The sequence below is a fragment of the Mirounga leonina genome, unplaced genomic scaffold, assembly GCF_011800145.1.
Source record: "Mirounga leonina isolate KUSES-001 unplaced genomic scaffold, KU_Mleo_1.0 Mir_126, whole genome shotgun sequence".
In the NCBI taxonomy this organism is placed as follows: Eukaryota; Metazoa; Chordata; class Mammalia; order Carnivora; family Phocidae; genus Mirounga; species Mirounga leonina.
The window spans coordinates 22,962,637-22,982,157 of NW_023270314.1; the positions used below are offsets into that span (position 1 = coordinate 22,962,637).

At 38.7% G+C, this 19,521-nt stretch overlaps 1 protein-coding gene and 1 pseudogene across 1 annotated transcript; both read right to left on the reverse strand.

The window, feature by feature from the left end:
• Positions 1–9,330: 9,330 nt before the first annotated feature.
• LOC118008991 lies at positions 9,331–16,943 on the reverse strand (annotated as a pseudogene).
• Positions 16,944–17,372: 429 nt separating this feature from the next.
• Positions 17,373–18,346, reverse strand: LOC118008440 (olfactory receptor 6C2-like). Its single transcript, XM_035001984.1, has one exon. It carries the CDS (start codon positions 18,344–18,346, stop codon positions 17,375–17,377), a length of 972 nt encoding a protein of 323 aa, XP_034857875.1. The 3' UTR covers positions 17,373–17,374.
• Positions 18,347–19,521: the final 1,175 nt, after the last annotated feature.

Genomic DNA, 19,521 nt, shown 5'->3' on the forward strand with positions numbered 1-19,521 from the left:
TGATGTTGCAGATGTGATGTTCACTTAGATTTACCTGCATATTTACATTTTTACTTGTTATCCATTCTTTCTTTCATGTGATTTCTTCCATTTTAGACCTAATACAGAGAGATACCTCAGAGAAATCCTGTGTATCTTTTACTAGTTTCCCAAGATAGTAGCATCTTGCAAAACTATAGTATAATCAGGATATTGACATTTTAATCCATTGACCTTTTTAAACTTCTCATAGCCTGGTTCTTGTCATGGGAAATATTTTTATTTTTCTTATATATGAAAATCTCTTTTATTTCATCATTTATTTTTAAATAAATCTTTTATTTAAATTTAACAAGCATAAGAAAAGTACACAAAAAGAAGTACATAGATTAAATATCACACCTAAATAACTAGCACCCTGAAATTTAATTGTGGTGTGTCTTGGCATGCATTTCTTTGGCTTTATTCTATTTGAAATCTGCTCAACTACTTGAATCTGCAGGTTTATTTGTTTTTTCCGAATTTGGGAAGTTTTCAGTAATTATTTCTTGGAATCCTTTCTCAGCTCTACTCTCTTCTTTCCTTCTGGGACCCCAATTTTACCAATGTTAGCTCTTTTCTAATTGTCCCATGGATGCCTGAGATTTTGTTCATTTTTTAAAAAAATATTTATTTATTTATTTATTTATTTATTTATTTATATTTATTTTATTATGTTATGTTAATCACCATACATTACATCATTAGTTTTAGATGTAGTGTTCCATGATTCATTGTTTGTGTATAACACCCAGGGCTCCAAGCAGTACGTGCCCTTTTTAATACCCATCACAAGGCTAACCCATCCCCCCACCCCCTTCCCCTCTAGAACCCTCAGTTTGTTTCTCAGAGTCCATAGTCTCTCATGGTTCATCTCCCCTAAAAAATGTATTTAGTTTCTGTTGTTCCAGTTGAGTAAATTTTATTGATCTGTTTTTAAGTTTACTGATTCTGTCTTCAATCGTCTTTATTAATGAGGTCATCCACTGAGTTTTCAAAATTTCTGTTATTGTATTTTTAAGTTCCATAATCTCCTTTTAATTCCTTTTTATAACTTTCTTTGTGAGATTTCTATTTTTTCATTTATTTAAAGAGAATCCACAATTGTATTGAAGCATTTTTATGATGGTTGTTTTAAAATTCTTGTGAGATAATCCCAAAATTTGATTCATCCCAATATTGGCATCTATTGATTGTCTTTTGTCATTGAAGTTTTGGTATTTCTGGTTCTCTGTGTGATTAGCAATTTTTTACTGTATTCTTGATATTTTGGATACTTTATTATAATATTCTGAATCTTATGTAATATATATATATATATATATATATATATATATTTTTTTTTTTTTTTTTTTTTAGCAGCCGGTCTCTTTGTTGAGGCGAGCACAAGGCCAAGTGAGTGTGTATTTCCAGTCTCTTGCTCAGCCCTGCCAACACCATCCTGGCAAAAGTGGAACAGTCTACCCATGCTGCCCCATTGCAGATGGGTGGGGTGCAAGTGCAGCTTCCTTCTCGGCCCTGATGACACCTTCACACTGAAATTAAGGCACTGATTCACGCTGTCTTTTTGCCTTTTAGTGAGGGTGTACACTCAGCAGGGAAGGGCATGCCGAGATCTGACGCACCCTACTTTGTTGCTGCAGCATCGGGCTTCCCAGTTCTCTGCTAGTCTTTGCTGGCCAGGGGACGTGGGTGAGCAGGGGCCAACTGGCCCACCTCACTCCACATCCTACCACATCATGCTGACAGGTAGGGGTGGAGGGTCAGCTTTCCACTGGGGCCCGCTCACACAGGGAAGGGGGAAATGGAATACAGATTACCTTTACCTCACACGGCATCATTCTGCCTTGTTAATGCCAGATGGGAGTGGAGGGTCGGCTCTCCACTGCCCCACGTATACTGCAGGGGACCAGAGTGTAGACCAGCCCTATTTTTCACTGCCTCATTCAGTCTTGTTGCTTCCAGGTGGGTGTGGAGTTTTAGTTCCCCATTGGACCCCAGGACAGTAAGGATGGAAGAAGGTAGAATGTAGCTCCAAACAACACCACCTCCACGTGGGAGTGGAGGCTGGCTCACCACTGGATCTTGCTGGTCCTACCCTACAGGAGGATTTGAAGCATTGACTGTTTCCACTGGATGAGAATGAAAGATCAGCTCCCCACTCAGCTCACTGATGCTACCCTGGCTGGCAGATCAGAGAATGAGCTGCTTTCATGGAGCAGGGAATGGAAGATCTGCTCCCCTCTTGACCCTGCTGACACCACTCGGTGGGGGAATTAGAGAGCCACCTGCTACAACCAGCTATCTTCTCAGGTCTGGCAACACTGCTTCGTGGGGGGAAATCAGTGCAGTGCACTTACTTATGCAGAGTGGGAAGGTAGAGTCAAAGATAAGCTCCCTGTCTGGTTCCCCTAAGCTGCAGAGGATGGGGTGTGCATTTTTTTTCTGTTGATGTTTGGCTGGAGTAAAGCAGCTATTACCCAAAGGTTCTCCACTGTTAGGCCACCTATTTTCTAGTGCTTTGATTAGGAGATCTTTTTTGGAGTTTATATATTTTTTGTGCCTGTTGGTGGTTCTGGATTGAGAGTTTCTGAATTTCCCTGTCTGGGATACATGGGAGGTAATAGAAAAACCAGGGGTCTCACTGTCATGTTGTTCCTCCATTCTCGAGGTCCCTAGGTAGTCTTCCTTTTCTTTCACCTTTCAGAGTCTTCTTATGCTTGTTTGTTGTGTTATCTCCAGGTATTTTTAGTTGTAAGATCTGCAATGAATCTTTTTCCTTCATCTTTGCTGGAAACAGAAGCAAACTTTAGTTTCTAAGGATACCTTCATTGAGTATAGATTCTAAGGTGGCAGTTTATTTATTTATTCATTTTTGTGTACTTATTTATTTATTTATTTATTTATTTATACTGAGGTATGATGGACATACAAAAATGCAGTATGTATTTAATGTATTCATCTTGATGAATCTGAAGTATACACTCACGAAAATGTCATCAAAAACCATGCCATAAAATTAACTCTCACCTCTAAAAGTATCCTCTTTCCCTCTTTTCCCCCTTGTGATAAGAATATTTAACATAAGATCTACTGTCTTAACAAATTTTTAAGTATGGTTAACTATAGGTAGTGCACTCTGCAGTAGATCTCTAGGACTTATTCATCTTCCATAACTGAAACCATGTACCGTTTGACAAACACTCCCCCAATTCTCCTTCCTCCCAGCCCCTGGAAAACACCATTCCACTTCCTGTGTCTATGAATTCAGTTTTTTTAGATTCCACATATAAATGAGATCAAACAGTATTTGTCTTTCTCTGTGTGACTTAACATATATTATATATTTATATAAATGCATATACCAATACCCAAATCAGTGATCATTTATTATAGCATTACTTCACAGTAATTGCATAAAGACATTACTTTCAGGAGGATTTAGTATTTTCCCACTTAAAGAACTACCCCTTGCCATATCCAATTTATAAAGGTATATATTAACATCTACAAAAGCTCTTGTTGGAAGCTCGTCAAGGCACAGTGCTAGAAAATTCCTAAATTTAATGAATGATGCCAAGCATGCTTAGCCTAGAATAATTTGCCAAAAACATTTTTTGGCTTTTGTTCTACATAAAAATGGTCTCTTATACTCCGCACAAGTTGAACATTTGCCCACAATTTGCTGTATCAAATGTTGTGTTGTTTAATTTTCATCTGAGATTTTTTTTTTTCTGTCAGAAATAAATCCTTTATTAATGCCGGTAATCTGGGCCTTCAGGTTGCAAAGTATTTATTTTTTGTCTGACAAGTCTTTGTTTTGCTTTCATTCCTTTGCTTTTAAAATACACTTTTAAATTTAAATTTATTTTTCTTTTATTATGTTATGTTAATCACCATACATTACATCATTAGTTTTTTTTTATTATGTTATGTTAATCACCATACATTACATCATTAGTTTTTGATGTAGTGTTCCATGATTCAGTGTGTGCGTATAGCACCCAGTGCTCCATGCAGAACGTGCCCTCTTTAATACCCATCACCAGGCTAACCCCATCCTTCCACCCCCCTCCCCTCTAGAACCCTCAGTTTGTTTCTCAGAGTTCATAGTCTCTCGTGGTTCGTCTCCCACTCTGATTTCCGCCCCCTTCATTCTTCCCTTCCTGCTATCTTCTTCTTTTTTTTTTAACTTATAATGTATTATTTGTTTCAGAGGTACAGATCTGTGATTCAACAGTCTTGCACAATTCACAGCACTCACCATAGCACATACCCTCCCCAATGTCTATCACCCAGCCATCCCATCCCTCCCACCCCCCACCACTCCAGCAACCCTCAGTTTGTTTCCTGAGATTAAGAATTCCTCATATCAGTGAGGTCATATGATACATGCCTTTCTGATTGACTTATTTTGCTTAGCATAACACCCTCCAGTTCCATCCATGTCATTGCAAATGTCAAGATTTCATTCCTTTTGATGGCTGCATAATATTCCATTGCATATATACACCACATCTTCTTTGGCGGGGGTTCTTTGATTTTGGGCGGGGGTTCTCTGTGCCTCCTGGATTTTGATGCCTGTTTCCTTCCCCAAATTAGGGAAGTTCTCTGTTATAATTTACTCCAATATACCTTCTGCCCCTCTCTCTCTTCTTCTTCTAGGATCCTAATTATTCTAATATTGTTTTGTCTTATGGTATCACTTATCTCTCGATTTCTGCCCTCATGATCCAGTAGTTGTTTATCTCTCTTTTCCTCAGCTTCTTTATTTTCCATCATTTGTTGTTCTATATCACTAATTCTCTCTCTGCCTAATTTATCCTAGTAGTTAGAGCTTCCATTTTTGATTGCACCTCATTAATAGCCTTTTTGATTTCAACTTGGTTAGATTTTAGTTCTTTTATTTCTCCAGAAAGGGTTTCTCTAATATTTTCCATGCTTTTTTCAAGCCCAGCTAGTATCTTTAAAATCATCATTCTGAACTCTAGTTCCAACATCTTACTAATATCCGTATTGATTAGGTCCCTGGCAGTCGGTACTGCCTCTTGTTCTTTTTTTTGAGGTGATTTTTTCCATCTTGTCATTTTGTTCAGAGGAGAATAGATGAATGAAAGAACAAAATGCTAACAGGGTAACAACGACCCCAGAAAATGTACACTAAACAAATCAGAAGGGACCTGAAACTGGGGAAAAAGAAAAGGGAAAGAAAGAAAAAAGAGAAAAAAAAGAAAAAGAAAAAGATAAAAACAAACAAACAAACAAAAACCAGAATATGATCAAATATGATCAGGCTGGTGCATAGATCAGTGCCACACACTAGATTTTGGATGTATTTTGGTCTGTTAGAAGAAAGTGCCTCCCAAAATTTTAAAGAAAGAAAAGCTTATATATGTACAAAAATAAGGGTAAATATGATGAAGGGATGGAATATGACTGTAAAGATGAAAATTAGAAAAGATTTTATAAAAGGAATTGATAAGGGGCGCCTGGGTGGCTCAGTTGGTTAAGCGACTGCCTTCGGCTCAGGTCATGATCCTGGAGTCCCTGGATCGAGTCCCACATCGGGCTCCCTGCTCGGCAGGAAGCCTGCTTCTCCCTCTGACCCTCCCCCCTCTCATGTGCTCTCTCTCTCTCTCATTCTCTCTCTCTCAAATAAATAAATAAAATCTTTAAAAAAAAAGGAATTGATAAGAAGTTGGTTGAAAAAAGAAAGAAGAGGATTTAAGAAAAAAAAAGGGAGAGAATGTGATCAGGCAGGAGACTAGAACAAAGCCATACAGTAGAGATTTAGGGTATATTTTGGTCTGTTAGAAGAAACTGTATCCCAAAATTTTAAAGAGAGAACAACCTATATATATATATACATATATATACACCAAAAATAAGGTTAACTACTATGAAGGGATAGAATATGACTCTAAAAATGAAAAATAAGAAAGATTTTTTTTTTTAAAGATTTTATTTATTTATTTGAGAGAGAGAGAATGAGAGACAGAGAGCATGAGAGGGAGGAGGGTCAGAGGGAGAAGCAGACTCCCTGCCGAGCAGGGAGCCCGATGCGGGACTCGATCCCGGGACTCCAGGATCATGACCTGAGCCGAAGGCAGTTGCTTAACCAACTGAGCCACCCAGGCGCCCAGAAAGATTTTTAAAAAAGGGATTGATAAGATGTTGGTTGAAAAAGGGAAAAAGAAAAATTCAAAAAAAAAAAGAAAAAAAATTAAAAAAAATTAACTTGAAAGACTAAAGAATTATGGGAAATAAGCCATGAATTCTATGTGCAGTATTCCCCTAGCGCTGGAGTTCTGCCGTTCTCATTGATCGGTAAACTTGGTCTTGGCTGGCTGTTCTTGCTGATCTTCTGGGGGAGGGGCCTGTTGCTGTGGTTCTCAAATGTCTTTGCTGGAGGCAGAATTGCCCCATCCTTGCTGGGGGCAGGCTAAGTAATCTGCTGGGGTTTGCTCTCGGGAGCTTCTGTTCCCTGCAAGCTTTCCGTAGGGCTTTGGAAGACGAGAGTTAAAATGGGGGCCTCCCAATCTTCCCCTGGAGGAGCTGAGAACTTGGGGCCCCACTCTTCAGGGCGCCCCCAGAGAAAAGCAGTCATTCCTGTCTCCCGGGTCTCCGGCCGCACTCCGTGCTCACCTGGCCTGTGACTGAGCTTTTCTATCTCTGGCACACAACCCAGTGTGGAGTCTCCAAACCCAGCAGATCCCTACAGTGTGCTCCCGAGCTGCTCCTCCCAGGGGAGGAAGGGGAATCTCCCTGGATCTGCAGCTTGTTGGGTCCTTTCTGGAAGAGCAATGGCCCGACAGTGCTGTGGATCACAGTTTATGGCAACCCCGAGCTGAGAGCCCACTCCTCGGCTCCGTCTCTGCAGCCGGCTTCCCCGCTCCGAAACCTGGGAACTCTGCCGCACTCAGGCACCCCCGGTCTTTCTGTGACCCTGAGGGTCCTGAGACCACACTGTCCCAGCGAGGGTTCCACCCCCTGCTTAGCCACTGGAGCGACTTCCCTCAGCGGAGCCGACTTCTAAAAGTTCTGATTTTGTGCTCTGCTGCTTTTATCACTTGCCGGTATGGGCTGACGGAGGCCCCCTCCCCCGCCGTCTATCCTCCCAAATATAGCCTCGGATTCACTTCTCCGCACGTCCTACCTTCCAGAAAGTGGTCACTTTTCTGTTCAGAGAGTTGTTGCTATTCTTTTCTTCAATCTCCTGTTGAGTTCATTGGTGTTTAGAATGGTTTGATCCCTATCTAGCTGAATTCCTGGGACCAGATGAAATTTAGGTCTCCTACTCCTCCGCCATCTTGCTCCTCCCCCTAGATTAATATTTCTGATGAACATAGATGCAAAAAACCTTGACAAAATACTAGCATGCCAAATTCAACAATGCGTTAAAGGAAGCATAGCCATGACCAAGTGGGATTTATCCTTGGGATGCAAGAATGGGCTTAACATATGAAAGTCAATATGTGTGATACATCACATTAACAGAATGAAGGATACAAATCACACGATCACCTCATTAGATGCAGAAAATGCATTTGACAAATTCAAACCCTTTTATGATTAAAATCATTCAACAGATTGTCTATAGAAAGAAGTTATCTCGGGGCGCCTGGGTGGCTCAGTGGTTAAGCGTCTGCCTTTGGCTCGGGTCATGGTCCCAGGGTCCTGGGATCGAGCCCCGCATTGGGCTCCCTGCTCGGTGGGAAGCCTGCTTCTCCCTCTCCCACTCCCCCTGCTTGTGTTCCCTCTCTCGCTGTGTCTCTCTCTGTTAAATAAATAAAATCTTTAAAAAAAAAAAAGAAGTTATCTCACATAATAAAGGCAATATATGTGAAGCCATATAGTTAATATTATCCTCAGTGGTAAAGAATGGAACAAGACAAAGATTCCTACTCTTGCCATTTCTTTTGTTCTCTTGCCTTAGGAGATATATCTAAATATTGAATGGCTGATATCAGAGATTACTGCCTGTGTTCTGTTCTAGGATTTTCATGGTTTCAGGTCTTACATTTAGGTCTTTAATTCATTTTGAGTTTATTTTTTGTGTATGGTGTAATAAATTGGTCCAGTTTCATTCTTTTGCATGTAGCTGTTTAGTTTTCCCAACACCATTTGTTGAAGACACTGTCTTTTTCCCATTGCATATTCTTGTCTCATTCATTGTGAAGTAATTGAAATGATATAACTGTGGGCTTATTTCTGAACTCTGTAATTTGTTCTATTGACCTATGTGTCTGTTTTTATACCAGTACTATACTGATTTGATTACTACAGCTTTGTAGTGTATTTTGAAATCTGGGATTGTGATGACTCCAATTTTATTCTTTTTCAATATTGCTTTGGATATTCGGGGTTTTGTGGTTCTATACAAATTTTAGGATTATTTGCTCTAGTTCTGTGAAAAATGCTGTTGGTATTTTGGTAGGAATTACAGTAAATCTGTAGATTGCTTTAAGTAGTATGGACACAAACAATATTTATTCTCCCAATCCATGGAAGTGGAATATGTTTCCATTTGTTTGTGTCATCTTTAATTTCTTTCATCAGTGTTTTATAGTTTTCAGAGTACAGGTCTTTCACCTCCTTGGTTAAGTTTATTCCTTTCCTTTTTTCCTTTGTTAAGTTTATTCCTAGGTATTTTATTATTTTGGTGCAATTGTAAATGAAATTGTTTTCCTTTTTCTTTTTTTCTGTCAGAAAATATATTTATTATTGATAGTGAGTGAAGTAAAGATGTAAGTATTCACAATCGAGAAGAGGTTGTAAAGGCCAAGGTTGCCTTTATGTGGATAAAAAATGCCTTATTTCACTTATAATCATAAACATTATTCCAGTAAAAGAGGTACATTTCTCTCTCCTTTTTGTCTTACTTGCGTGATCACCATAATAAGTTAAAATAAAATAGCTCTTATATCATCAAGGGAGAAAAGAAAAAGAGTGAAAACCAACATGCCACAGCCTAGACATTCCACCCAGCACTGCTGAGCCAAGATCGAGGTTTGGTGCCCTAGCCTCTCCCCACTCCAATTACTTTAGCTCTCAATTCCAAACCCAGCTTTGGCAGATTGAAGGTTCACCAAATGATGGAGCTTGCTTAGAAGAGAAAGTTGAATAGAAAGTTAAAAAGGTAGAGAGGACTGCTTTTCTCTTTTAATCATCATAAATGGGGTTCACTAATACTGCCATGTGTCCTTGCTGGCTGATACCTGATCTAGGCCTCAGCTTTTCAAATTGTGATCTTCTTTGGTTGAATCTGCCCTCTGGTGCTTTTCTTTAATTGTCTTCTCTTTGAATGGGTTACTTTCTTACCTACGGGGGAAAAAAATGTTCTGCCTCTGGAATTAACATTGAGGAGTTTGATTGTTTTAAAAGTTGACTTTATCCTCCATTTTCAAGAAGGCCCTGTTTAGCCTGATAGACACAGTGCATGTACTGGTTGGCCAGAGGGCAGCAGCTGAGGGTCTGCTGGATGTTCTGGCAGTAACACCGGAGAACTGTGGCCTGCGGATCAGCCCAGACAAGATGAAACTCATATTGCTTGAACTTTGCTTCCCCGTCTTCAGCAGCTTTCTGATAATGTTCAACGGTAACTTTGTAGAATTCTGAGCTCCTCTCCTCTAGCCAGTTACTCTTTATAGAATGCATCCTGCCTCTGTGACTTGATTTTTCTCTTTTCAGTTGCTTAGCCAAGTGCTTTGCCTTGGTTCGTTCTTCTTCACTTGAAATCCTGTCTTGAAGAATTGCTCTGGTTAACTGCTCATTGGCAAAAGTCCTCTCTCAGTTTGGTTCTTTGCCTTGCTTTAGTTGTTTCTGATTTCCAGACTCTTTCTTGGTTTGCTCCAATGCCTGCTCCTCACACTCTTCTTTTCAATTCTTCTTTTCCTCAAAACTGAGGAACCATAAGCACCAGAATACTGCTGAGATTTCGAACCAGATGGGAAAGTTTCCTTCATACAATCAGATTTTCCAAAAGCAGGATGCCCCTCACCATGGTGATGTTCTCATTCTCCTTCATCTGGAAGGTGACCCTGTGGGTGCTGGTGATCTACCCATGGCTCATGCTTCTGCACCTGCAGAGACAGTGTGGACCCAAGAGCACTTAAGGCCCCACCAGCACAAATGTGCATTGACATGTCCAAACTCTTTGCAGGGAGGGAGCAGGACCAAGACCCCAAGAAGAAGCAAGGAGAAGGTGCCTGTCCTTAGGAGTTTTCTTAAATTCTCTTTCTGCTACTTCATTATTGTATAGAAATGCAATGGATTTCTATACATTGATTTTGTAACCCGTGACTACTGAATTCATATATCAGTTCTAGTAGTTTTTTGGTGGAGTCTTTAGGGTTTTCTGTGTATAGTATTATGTCATTTGCAAACAGTTAAAGTTTTACTTCTTCCTTACCAATTTGGATGCCTTTTATTTTTTTCTTGTCTAATTGCTGTGGCTAGAACTTCCAGTATTATGTTGAATAAAAGTTGTGAGAGTGGACATCCTTGTCTTGTTCCTGATATTAGGGGGAAAGTTCTCAGTTTTTCACCACTGAGTATGATTTTAGCTGTGGATTTTTCATATACAGCCTTTATTGTGTTGAGGTATGTTCCCTCTAAACCTACTTTGTTGAGGGTTTTTATCATGAAAGGATATTGTACTTTGTCAAATGCTTTTTCTTGATCTATTGAAATGGTCATATGGTTTTTGTCCTTTCTCTTATTAATGTGATGTATCACATTGATTGATTTGCAAATATTGAACCACCCTTGCATCCTGGGAATAAATCCCACTTGATCATGGTGAATGACTTTTTTAAGTGTATTGTTTGATTCAGTGTGCTAATATTTTGTTGAGGATTTGTGCATCTATGTGCATCAGATATATTGGCCTATAGTTCTTTTTTTCTGTGGCATCTTTATCTGGTTTTGGTATCAGGGTAATTCTGGCCTCATAGAATGAATTTGGAAGCTTTCTTTCATCTTCTATTTTTTGGAGTAGTTTGAGAAGAATAGGTATTTAAATGTTCTTTAAATATTTGTTATTTAAATCTGTTCCTTAAATATTTGGTAGAATTCACCTCTGAAGCCAACTGGCCCTGGACTTTTGTTTGTTGGGAGTTTTTTGATTACTGATTCAATTTCATTGCTGGTAATTGGTCTGTTCAAATTTTCTACTTCTTCTTGATACAGTTTTGGGAGGTTATGTTTCTAGGAATTTATGCCCTGCTTCTAGGTTGTCCAATTTGTTGGCATATAATTTTTCTACTATTCTCTTAAAATTATTTGCATTTCTGTGGTGTTGGTTGTTGTTTCTCCTTTTTCATTTTTTTTAAAAGATTTTATTTATTTATTTGAGAGAGAGAGAGAGAGAACACATGAGTGGAATGAGGGGCAGAGAGAGAAGTCTCAAGCAGACTCTGAGCTGAGCATGGAGCCCAACACAGGGGTTGATCCCATGACCCTGAGATCATGACCTGAGCTGAAATCAAGAGTCAGATACTTAACGGACTGGGTCACCCAGGCACCCCTGCTTCTTACTTTTTAAAAATTCCTGCTTATTATCTTTCCTTTTCATTTAAAGAATCCCCTTTCACATTTCTTGTAAGGCTGGTTTCATTGTGATGAATTCCTTTAAGTTTTGTTTGTTGGGAAACTCTATCTCTTCTTGTATTCTGAAAGATAGCCTTGTTGGATAGAGTATTCTTGGTTGCAGGGTTTTTTTCTTTTCCCTTACAGCACTTTGACTATATCATGTCACTCCCTTCTAATCTGCAAAGTTTCAGCTGATAGCCTTATGAGATTTCCCTTGTAAGTAACTGTTTTCTCTTGTTGCTTTTAAAATTCTTTCTTTATTGCTACTTTTTGCAATAATTTTACTTAGTACTTGTCTTTGTGTGAACTTTTTGTTGATTTTACTGGGGGCTCTCTCTGTCTCCTGGATCTGGATTTCTGTTTCCTTTCCCAGATATGGGAAGTTTTCATCTTTTATTCTTCAAATAATTTTTTGCCCCCTTTTATCTCCCTTTTCCTTCTGGGATCCTTATAATGAGAATGTTGTTATGCTTGATGGTGTTACTGAGTTCCCTTAATCTATTCTCATTTTTTATTATTCTTATTTCTTTCACTTGTTCAAGTTGATTATTTTCCATTCCTTGGTCTTCTAGGTTGCTGATTCATTCTTCCGCTTCCTCTAGTTTACTATTTATTCCTCTAGTGTATTTTTTAATTTCAGTTATTGAGTTCTTCATCTCTGCTTGGTTCTTTTTAATATTTTCTATCTCTTTGTTGAGGGTCTCACTGAGGTCCTTCACTCTTTTCTCAAGTCCAGTGAGTATCCTTATGACCATTACTTTAAATTCTCTATCAGTATATTGTTTATCTCCATTTCATTTAGCTCTCTTGCTGTGATTTTGTACTGTTCTTTCCTTTGGGACATATTCTTCAGTCTCCTCATATGTCTAACTCTCTGTTCTTCTGTGTTAGGAAAGTCAGCTGCATCTCCTGCTCATGAAAGTAGTGGCCATATGAAGAAGAGGTCCTATAATGCGCTGTAGTGCAGTGTTCCTTGTTCATCCAGAATCTGGTGCTTCAGGGTGTCTCCTATGAGTACTGTGTGCACCTTATTGTTGTGGCTGAGCCATGTTTGCCTTCAGTTTAGTCATCTGCAATGGCTCACTTTGTCTGTTGTGGGCAGGGTTTGGTTCCTGTGTTGTTAATGTGCCAGTCTGTGGCTTCCTTGGGCTTTAGTTGGGTCAAACCAGGCATTTGCCAGAGCTGTGGTCACACTAAACTGCAGGGTTTCCTCCCTGTCTTATCCATGAGAGGCCTTCATTTGTCGGTTTGGCCTGCAGTCAGACCAGATGTCTGCCCCTAGCCCCATGCTGGGGCCACAGTTGGACTGGTGTGTGTGGTTGTCTTCCCCTTGCCCCTGGATAGGAGTCACTTTAGAGTGGTGATGGCCACTGTTGGGGCTGCTTGCACAGTGTCACAACTTGTGGTCCTGCTTTGGATGGACTCCTGCTGAGGGCTGGTCTACAGGAGAACATGAGGGTGGGGTGCATGGTGTTAGCAAGGTTTGTGCCAGTCTGCTGTGGGACCTGGATCTGCTTTATTGAGCTCTTGTCAAGGTCAGGTTGGAGGGGGCAGGTTGCAGGAAAACTTGGGGGTGAAGCACACTGTTAGCAAACTAGGTAGAGAGTGTTTGCACTGGTTTCTGCAGGTGTCTGTGGGGGGTGGCAGAGGGAAATGGTGCCCGCCCATGCTTTGTTCTTGGAGAAGACTCCTAAAGATCCCTGCCCCTCCAGCACATGTTCTGAGATTAGTAATTAAATCTCCTTCCCATATTATCTGCATTTTTCAAATGCTGCTTTTATGTTGTATCTCAGTGTTGCTGTTATGCTGTCTCTTTAATGGCAGGGACTCAGTTTCCTTTGCCCAGTTGCTCTCCCAGAGCCAAGCCTGCTGATTTTTAAAGTTCCAGGTGTTAAGCCCCATTGATTATAAAAACTCATAAAATTATGCCCCTCTTGTTTTCAAAGCCAAATGTTATGGGGATTTATCTTTCCAGTGTGGGTCTCCCATGCCTGGGATGCCTGGTGTGGGGTCTGCCCTGTCCTTTTTATAAGCTTGCATGTCTCTCCCTCCTGCAGACAGTCTTGTGGTCAGTTTTATTACTTACTGAGTGGCCACCCTTCCTGCCATTTTTGATGTGGCCTCCTCTCTACTATTAGCTGTGGAGAGTCTGCTCTGCCAGTCTTCAGGTCATTTTCTGGGTTATTTACACTGATGTGGCTGTTATCTAAGTGTGTCCATGGGGTGAGGTGAGCTTAGGATCCTCTCCCTGGAAGTCTCTGAATTGCATTTTAAGAGATGTTTGCCTCTTCCTTATTATTATATATTAGACTATTAGCGTTTCTTTATTCAATTACGTATTTTAAAATTATACATTTTTGCGGGCGCCTGGGTGGCTCAGATGGTTAAGTGTCTGCCTTCGGCTCAGGTCATGATCCCAGGGTCCTGGAATCAAGCCCTGTATCAGGCTCCCTGCTCCGCGGGAAGCCTGCTTCTCCCTCTGACCCTCTCCCCTCTCATGCTGTTTCTCTCTCACTCACTCTCTAAAAAATAAATAAAATCTTAAAAAAAAATAAAATAAAATTATACATTTTTGCAAGATAATACAATGTGACATTTCAATAAGTAATTGTAATTTTTAACATCATAAATGATCTATCAAATGATGATATTTTGATTTTGATTAATCTATGCAATTATAAAATTATCAACTGATATTCGTTTAGATTTTATTCCACTTTCTTGATATAAACATTGGGTGTTTTAGATAAAATAAAATTTCTTGAGATGTTCCTTGATGTAATTTTGATGATTATGTGTGCAATCCTGAAGAGGCAGTGCCATATCCAGAAATTACAGACCTAGAATAACATGAAACAGGACTGAACCCTGGCTCCAACACTTATTAACATTACTTAATATGCTCACATCTCAGTTTACCAATGCATGAAACAAAGATTAAAAACCAATTCCAGTGCTCTTTGGAAGATTATCCATTAAAAAAATATATGTGTGTTTGTGTGTGTATTAAAGTAAATTCATAGGTAGATAATATTGTAGCTTATGTAAAGTTAGCCTAAATTGATCTCCCAGTAAATAACAACTTTTGTTAATTTTTTTCATATCTTAAAATAGAAATCAAATGTAGTAGGGTAGTTAAATCTTGATGTAAAGTTCTTTAAAAATATATAGCATATTTTATCCATTTTTCCATTTGATTCTTTTATGAATTTTCTTGACAGAAATTAGCACTTTTCTTTAATAAGTAATTTTTTTTTCAGTAGTTGTGAGGATTTTTCACTAGTATATTTGAAGCTAACATATTTAATATCATTTATTTACTAGGTTTTATATATATAGTAAAGTATGCATAAAAAGTAAAGTGCTTGACTTTCTAGAAGATTTTAGATACACAATGTAAACAAAATTTTAGTGAAATTGGTACTAAAGAACAGAAAGTTTAGGTCAAAACAGCAGGTGGGATAAACAGTTTCTCCAGATTTAGTTTGTATGTTTGTGTGGTGGGAGAGGAAGTAACAGCCTGTAGGTGGATGACATTTACATTGAGACTTAAGCGAAAAATAGAGAAAATGGAATGAAAGAATGAGGGAAAGAGTCTTTTTTTTTAAAGATTTTATTTATTGGGCGCCTGGGTGGCTCAAGTTGGTTAAGCGACTGCCTTAGGCTCAGGTCATGATCCTGGAGTCCCAGGATCGAGTCCCATATCGGGCTCCCTGCTCGGCAGGGAGTCTGCTTCTCCCTCTGACCTTCCCCCCTCTCATGTGCTCTCTCTCATTCTCTCTCTCTCAAATAAATAAATAAATAAAATCTTTAAAACAAAACAAAACAAAAAAAAAGATTTTATTTATTTATTTGACAGAGAGAGACACAGCAAGAGAGGGAACACAAGCAGGGGGAGTGGGAGAGGAAGAAGCAGGCTTCCTCCCGAGCAGGGAGCCTGATGTGGGGCTCGAACCCAGGACCCTGGGATCATGACTTGAGCTGAAGGCAGACACTTAACAACTGAACCACCTAGGCACCCCCCCCCTTTTCTTTTTAACAGAGTCAACTGTAAGTGCCATATCCTAGAGATACCAGGAGAGAGTCCAAAAGGATGGCGATTAGGCATGGATGCCAGAAAGCCAGGAGAAAACTTACCAACATGATAATTTACTTAGTAGTTTTATGAGCTCTTTTAAGAAAAATTGATGTATATTTTGTGGTCTTCTAATCTATATGCCATTTACTTCATGAAAAAATTTAACTATTACTTTAATTATAACTTTTCATTTGGAATTCCTTTTAGACTTCCATGTATATTGATGGTTTGTTTTCTAGATATCTTTTGAAATTCTCTTTTCATGATATACAAAAATTTATTGGTTAATTTAGCAATATTTTGAATTAAGATATTCATATTGTATTTAAACAATTGAATATTTTTCATAATTTTAACAACTTCTTTACTTCCTCAATAGCAATTAACATTTTGGCACTGAACTTATAATATCATATCCTTTTAGAAAACAGCTTTTCCTCACATTTAAAATATGATGTATTTTATAGAGTCTGTGAATCTTTTACTTTTAAAATTTCAGCATTTTATATGAGTGTGTGTGTGTGTGTGTGTGTATTTACAAATAAATACACTCCAGGATCCTAGATATCAAATTCTACTTCCATTTAAGACACATTTATTTGGATATGTATTTACTTTTATTTTCTTTACTTTTCAATTATATCATATTACTCTTTGCCAATGGTGCTTTTTTTTTCTTTTTCAAATTTTTATTTAAATTCCAGTTAGTTAACATACAGTGTAATATTAGTCTCAGGTGTAGAACTTAGTGATTCATCACTTACATATAACACCCAGTGCTTATCACAAGTGCCCTCTTTAATACCCGTCACCCATTTAACCCTTTCCCCTGCCCACCTCTTCCCAATGGTGCTTTTAAAAAAATTTAGTAATACAGGATTATTAGTGAGCTAAGTATAATCAGGGATATTACTAATTAAAAATTTGTGCCTAGAGCAGTGCCTGGGTGGCTTAGTTGGTTAAGCCCCCGACTCTTTTTTTTTTTTTTAAAGATTTATTTATTTATTTGAGAGAGCGAGAATGAGAGAGAGTACATGAGAGGGGGGAGGGTCAGAGGGAGAAGCAGGCTCCTCGCTGAGCAGGGAGCCCGATGCGGGACTCGATCCTGGGACTCCAGGATCATGACCCGAGCCGAAGGCAGTTGCTTTAACCAACTGAGCCACCCAGGCGCCCCATGCCCCCGACTCTTGATCTCAGTTCAGGTCTTGATCGCAAGATCGAGTTCAAACCCTGTGTTGGGTTCCACATTGCGCATGGTGCCTATTTTGCTTAGAACTTGACCTGCCAGGACTAGGTACTCAATACATTTTAATTTAATCAATTAACATTCAGCAACATTTAGATTAGAAGATTAGAAGAGCACTTTAAATCCATTATTTTTTTGCAAGTCCAAGAAAATATAAGATAAGCTATTTATTTCCTTGTTTGGTTCTCATTTGTTTTATTTTTCTGCATTTCAGTTTTGTTTGTGAGATCAGAAGTAAAATCGGGCTTACGTTTAATAGAAAATTATTACCATGTCCTCTGATTGGGATCTTGGGTTTGTTTGCAGGGTGGGAGGTTAAAGGAGTGAATTCATGTGGTGAAGGGTATTCATTCTGGATGCAATAAATGTTTGAGAAAGTTAACCTAAATAGAGATCAGATTAAAAAGAGACAAACAGATTTAGAGCTTCATGGTTTATGCTTAGCTTGTTATTTTATTTCTGGACTTGAGCATTCTCTTACTTTTTTGATACCAATGCAGTTTTTTGAAGAGCTCACTGAAGGCTTGTCTCGCTTGTTTGTTTCTCAGAGTGTAAATGAATGGGTTCAACATGGGAGCTATGGATGACATTAGCACTGCCACACCCTTATTAATAGTCACTGATTCCTTTGCTGAAGGTTTCACATAGATGAAAATACAGCTTCCGTAGGTGATGGAAACAACAGTCATGTGAGAAGAACAAGTAGAAAAGGCTCTTTTCCTTTGTTGGGCAGAGGGGAATCGTAGAATGGTCTTGATGATGTGAATGTAAGACAGAAGAACACACACAAGGGTCAGAATGAAGGTCAGCACAGCACAGACCACAACCAACTGCTCTATGAGCCATGTGTCCGAGCATGAAATCTTCAAGATTGGAGATGCATCACAGAAAAAATAATCAATCACATTTGAATCACAGAATTTCAAATTTAGGAACAGAGTAAGTGGTGGGAATATGATCAACAAGCCAGCCATCCAACAGCAGAGGACAAGCCTCTTGCAGACTCTGCTGTTCATGATGGTCACATAATGCAGGGGTTTGCAGATGGCCACATAGCGGTCATAGGACATTGTAGCCAAGAGAAAAAATTCTGTTACTCCAAAGACGTCGATAAAAAACATTTGAATAACACAAATATTAAATGCAATTGACCTGTCACCTGTTGCTATGTTGTACAAATATCTAGGGATACATGCAGATGTGAATGAAATTTCTAATAAAGCAAAATTCTGTAGGAAGAAGTACATTGGTGTTTTAAGATGAGAGTCAACTAAAGTGAGGGATATGATGGTCAGGTTCCCAGTTATACTCAACACGTAAGTAAGAAATAGAAACATAAAAATTGGAATCTGAAGTTGAGGGTCATCTGTCAGTCCCAATAAGATGAAGGTTGTTACTGTGTGGTTTTTCATCACTGACTACTGAATTTTATTCAATTTCACATAAAATTTAGAGATATTTTATTTGAATAGAGTGGTGTCAAAGCTAGATGGGAATAAACAGTGACTACCAGAGACAGCATACAAAGGAACATATGGTTTCTTCTATAAATTAATGATTGATATTGCCAATACTCTGGCTACTCAATTGTTTATTTTATTTTATTCTTTTGGCAGTTTTGTGAGAGATGTTTAAACTTTTTTTTTTTTTTTTTAGTGAGTGGCTACTACTATTTTTTTTATTATGTTATATTAATCACCATACATTACATCATTAGTTTTTGATGTAGTGTTCCATGATTCATTGTTTGCGTATAACACCCAGTGCTCCATGCAGAATGTGCCCTCTTTAATACCCATCACCAGGCTAACCCATCCCCCCACCCCCTCCCCTCTAGAATATTAAACATATTTTTAAAAATGTTCTACCATCTCATTTTCCTCTTTTCTTTCACAGTTTTAATCTATACCCAAGAATGGATTTTCTCATGTGATTAGATATGACCTACGTTGTGTGTGATTCAACAAAATTATAATTTCTTCTTATATCTAACATTTCTTCTTTCTTTCTTTTTTTTTTTTAAGATTTTATTTATTTATTTGAGAGAGAGAATAAGACAGAGAGCATGAGAGAGGGGAGGGTCAGAGGGAGAAGCAGACTCCCCGCTGAGCAGGGAGCCCGATGTGGGACTCGATCCAGGGACTCCAGGATCATGACCTGAGCCGAAGGCAGCCGCTTAAACGACTGAGCCACCCAGACGCCCCTCTTCTTTATTTCAAAAGTGAATATCTCGATTTAATTTGTTTTATGTCTTTTCTTGAAGATGTGGTCATGATAAAATATAAATATATAAAAATGATCTGGGCTCCATCAGGCTCTGCTGATCCATCTGTGACCTGCATTTTGCATCATGCCACGGTGACCAAGCATGTATTTATGTTTTGTTTCGTGTTTTAACATGCAACTTCCACATTGTTGGATCACTCCTCTGACTCTCATGTTTCTCTGGTAGTATGTAATTTATGCTCAGTGTCCACTGGATACATGTTACAGAGAGTATTTTAATGCACAATTTATCTGCTACATATGAAGAAATGTTGGGATCACTGATACACAGCTGGAAAAAAACCCACATATTTCAGTCTGT

Coding starts and splice junctions, on each gene's coding strand:
- LOC118008440 (XM_035001984.1), bottom strand. CDS start 18,346: ATGAAAAACCACACAGTAACAACCTTCATCTTATTGGGACTGACAGAT.